Here is a 4101-nt window from a genome sequence, read left to right on the forward strand (position 1 = left end):
CGTTTTCTTTGTCTATTTAGTTTTTTTTCTTTTTTCGTATTTTTTTTCTTTTTTTCTGTTACACCCGAAGGCGATCACAAGTAACTCACAGTACAGCCTTCATCTTCGCCGCCTCTGCAATCGCCCTCTCCATCGCCGCATCAACACCAGAGGAGGGAAGACCTGATTGTGCGGCGTGCGGTTTGCCTCCGCCTTTCCCGACGGCTGCCTTCGCCCAATCGACGGCGCTCAGTTTCTTCGCCGTGAACTCCGGTGGAAGTGTTACCAGCGCGAGTGCCTTGTTCGCATCAGCACCGAAGAGAAAGATGCCAACGCTGCCTTGCACAGCGCCTGTGAACCCATCAGCGTAGGCCTGCAGTGCTTCGCGCTCAGCACCAATGCCACTCAGCCGTTTCACAAAAAATGGATTTCTCACCGCGTCATATGCATCTGCCGCCGCTCGTCCTGCTGCGGCAGCTTTCTCCTTCAACTGTGCCGCCATTGCCTTCGCATTGGCAAAGGCATTCTTTATACTTCCGTCGATCTCCTCTCGCAGGGCATTTTTCATCGTGAGTGGAATCTGACTGTCACCCACCTTCTTGTTCAGCACTGAGAGGCTCTTGGCGGTTGAATCCGTCATCCCACCGGCGATGATATCGCGGTATTCCTTCTCCAGCAGCTCCCCCTGCGCACGGGCCTTGCGTGCGGCGTCACGCGTCGCCACAACAATCCGTCGAACCCCTTTCATAAGTGCTTCCTCTGAGAGAATAACAGCGACCTCTGCCTCGTTTAGATTCGATAGGTGGGTACCACCACAAAATTCTACGGCGTATGCACGCCACTCTTTACACTCGGGCCTTGCAAGGAGGTCATCGACTGAGACGCCAACAGAAATGACGCTGACAGGATCGGGGTACTTCTCGCCAAACATTTGTCGTAGTCCCTCAATGCGTTTAGCGCTCTCAAGTGCAACTTCCTTGCGGTACACCACCAACCCCTCTTGGATTTTCTCATTAAGAGTATTCTCGATCTTGACAAGATCTTCTTGGCTGACTTTTCCATTGTAGCTAAAGTCGAAGCGTAGCATTTCGTCGGTGACAAGGGATCCCTTCTGTTGAACCTCCATATAATTATCAGGAGCGTCCTCCTCCAGCACGCGCCGTAGACACCAGTTTAGGACGTGTGTCGTGGAGTGATTCGCGGCGACATCTATCCGCCGTTTATAGTCCACCTGTAGATCCACAGAGGCCGTTACAGGAATAGGCACAGGAGTAGAGCTTGATTTCATCATACATCCAACATGTACCACATAGCCACCAAGGTGGTATACCTTTTTTACCTCAAACACAGCATCCGTAGCAGCAACAATGCGGCCAGTGTCATATATTTGGCCACCAGACTCAGCGTAAAAGTTTGTGACGTCTAGAATGAGTCCAATGTCCTCCTCACCCTCATCGCCAGGCATTAGCACGTCCACAAACTTCCCCATTTTTTTGTTGAAAATAGCCTTTACCTCTGCATTGTGATTCTTCCAAGTGTATTTAACGGCATCCTCCGTAAAGGCAATCCCTTTCTGCCTGAGCTCATCCAGTTGATACGCATCAATAAACGTCTTTGTGGCAGAAAGACGACCTGCACTAAGCTGATTTGCCTTCATGACCGCGTGAAAGCCGTCCATATCCACAGCTAGCATGGCCTTCTCAGCCAGCAAGCAGGTCAAATCAACAGGGAATCCATAACGATCGTGCAGAATAAAAGCGTTTTCACCGCTGATGCAGTTGTCCACAGCGTCCGCCACGGCTTTATTGAAGTGCTTAAGTCCCATCTCCCACGTCTTGGCGAAGGACACCTCTTCGTCGGCAAGTACGATTTTGATGCGCTGCACCGTGCGCGGGTCTTGTAGATGCGTAAAAAAGGGGCCCAATGATGTCACAACAGCATCCACAAGTTGACTAAAAAAACCAACCTTTGCCCCAAGGAACTGCGTGCCGTAGCGGACGGCACGGCGAATGATGCGGCGCAACACAAAGCCACGACCAACAGAGTCTGGCAGGGCGCCATCCGCCAGAGAAACACTGAGACAACGGATGTGATCCGCTATCACACGGTACGCCACAGTTGCATCTGAGTCTGTTTGCTCACGTATCTCGGCATATGACTTTTCATACCCCGTCACCGCCTGAATGGCCTCAAAGAGGGGCATCCAGGCATCCGTATCGTAGTTCGAGTGCACGCCTTGCATAATGGACGTCAGTCGCTCAAGTCCCATGCCAGTATCCACATGCATCTTCGGCAAGGGCGTCAGCGTCGCGTCTTCATCGCGTTCAAATTGCATGAAAACAAGGTTCCAAATTTCAATCACCATCGGATCGTTTTTATTCACCAACGCTGCCGCATTGCGACCGCCTACGCGATCAAAGTGCACTTCCGAGCAGGGTCCGCAAGGCCCTGTTTCCCCCATTTCCCAAAAGTTATCCTTGGCACTACCAGGAATAACCTGCTCAGGGAGCACAAGCTCCAACCAAAACTGTTTTGCCTCTTCATCGGCTGGTATGCCGTTTGCAGGGTCCCCTTCAAAGTATGTCACATACAGACGGTCCTTCGGAAGCTTGTACACCTCCGTCAACAGTTCCCACGCCCATCGAATGGCTTCGCGTTTAAAGTAGTCACCAAACGACCACGAACCCAACATCTCAAAAAATGTGTGATGGTAAGTGTCACGGCCAACATCGTCCAGATCATTGTGTTTGCCACCAGCCCGAATGCAAAGCTGTGAGTTTACTACACGGGTAAGGCGTCCAAATTCAGTGTTGGGATCTGCCGTGCCAAGAAAGATATCTTTGAATTGGTTCATGCCGGCGTTGATGAAGAGCAGGGTGGGATCATTCTGAGGAACCACAGGGCTGGAACGGACAAAGGTGTGGCCACGCTGCTCGAAAAATTTCAGAAACTCCCGACGCACACGGCTGACGGGCCACTCAGTCATTCTTGCTGCTCGCGTCGTTGAGGTAGTGCGCGTCGAAGTGATTTGAGGAAAGTGGAGTGACAAGCAAACTCCTTTTTCTTCAAACTAATGACGATAATAACCCGCAAAGACGGGGAGGGCGGAGAAAGAAACGTTTTAAAAGCATGGAATAAAAACATAGAAGGTCAGTGAAGCAACAAGAGTGAAAACAAACAGCTAAGGACAAAAAAAAACATGCAAAAAGTCACTCTTCACGCTGCATGTACCCTCTTGATGTTTTTAATGGGCGTTATTGGAGGTGTTCCTCTCCGCTCTTCCAATAATCAGCAAAGCAAACGACAAAGCAGATGCCCAGCAGCCGCGAGACACGCAATACCGCCCCCGACAATACCAAACACGATGAGATCCATCCTGCAACCAGACTGTTGCCTCATCCAAATTACACTGTCGTTGACGGAACACGCCAACTCCGTCACTGTGCCGTTGTTTCGGATAACGTAATCAGCACGCCTGCACTTTTCTTCTACCGGCATCTGAGCTCGTATGCGCTGCAACACCTCCTCCCTCGTAAGCCCGTTACGCTTCATAAGGCGGGCAATTTGTAGCTCCTCTGTGCTTCCCACAACAACCGCAGCGTCAATGAACAACGTGTATATTTTGGACTCGTATAGAAGTGGTACATCAAGTACCACGAGGAGCGGCCCCTCACCCCTCAGCCGTCGTCTCACGCTCTGCCACCAAAACAGTAGCAGTGACGTTATGGTGGAAGCAAAAATAGGAAAATACATGATGCGTGCCAGCTCGCGGCGAGCCTGTGGATCACGAAAGATGATGCCAGCCAAAGCGGCCCGGTCAAGCTCACCTGTTTGAAGGTCTACACACTCCGGCCACCGTCTCGCGATCTTGCGTGTACACGGCATGAAAGGGCGCTGCAGCCCTCGCACCACACGATCCGCGTCAATTACTATGATCTGATGCTGCTGCTCCAGCATCGTCACCATCGTGGACTTCCCGCACGCAATACCACCTGTGAGACCAATGAGCAACATGCAGTTCCAGGTGGGTGGCAAGATCAAGGGAACTTCAATACGGTGGATTCAAAAAAAGCTTCATCTTTGTTAATACAGAAAGGTAACAAAAAGATAACCACCCCCCCC

The 4101-nt window shown here is 51.2% G+C and overlaps 2 protein-coding genes across 2 annotated transcripts; both read right to left on the reverse strand.

Annotated features, from left to right (window-relative positions):
- Window positions 1-85: 85 nt before the first annotated feature.
- Window positions 86-2965, reverse strand: TraAM80_10047 (alanine--tRNA ligase; the record flags this gene model as incomplete). The annotated part of the gene is made up of 1 exon (XM_029386698.1): window positions 86-2965. The coding sequence occupies one exon, from the start codon at window positions 2963-2965 to the stop codon at window positions 86-88; it is 2880 nt and encodes a 959-aa protein (XP_029233453.1).
- A 302-nt stretch (window positions 2966-3267) lies between these two features.
- Window positions 3268-3993, reverse strand: TraAM80_10048 (dephospho-CoA kinase; the record flags this gene model as incomplete). Its single annotated transcript, XM_029386699.1, has 1 exon — window positions 3268-3993. The coding sequence occupies one exon, from the start codon at window positions 3991-3993 to the stop codon at window positions 3268-3270; it is 726 nt and encodes a 241-aa protein (XP_029233454.1).
- Between the last annotated feature and the right edge of the window lie 108 nt (window positions 3994-4101).

Source organism: Trypanosoma rangeli, assembly GCF_003719475.1.
Source record: "Trypanosoma rangeli strain AM80 chromosome Unknown Tra_15.4_contig_00768, whole genome shotgun sequence".
Taxonomy (NCBI): domain Eukaryota; phylum Euglenozoa; class Kinetoplastea; order Trypanosomatida; family Trypanosomatidae; genus Trypanosoma; species Trypanosoma rangeli.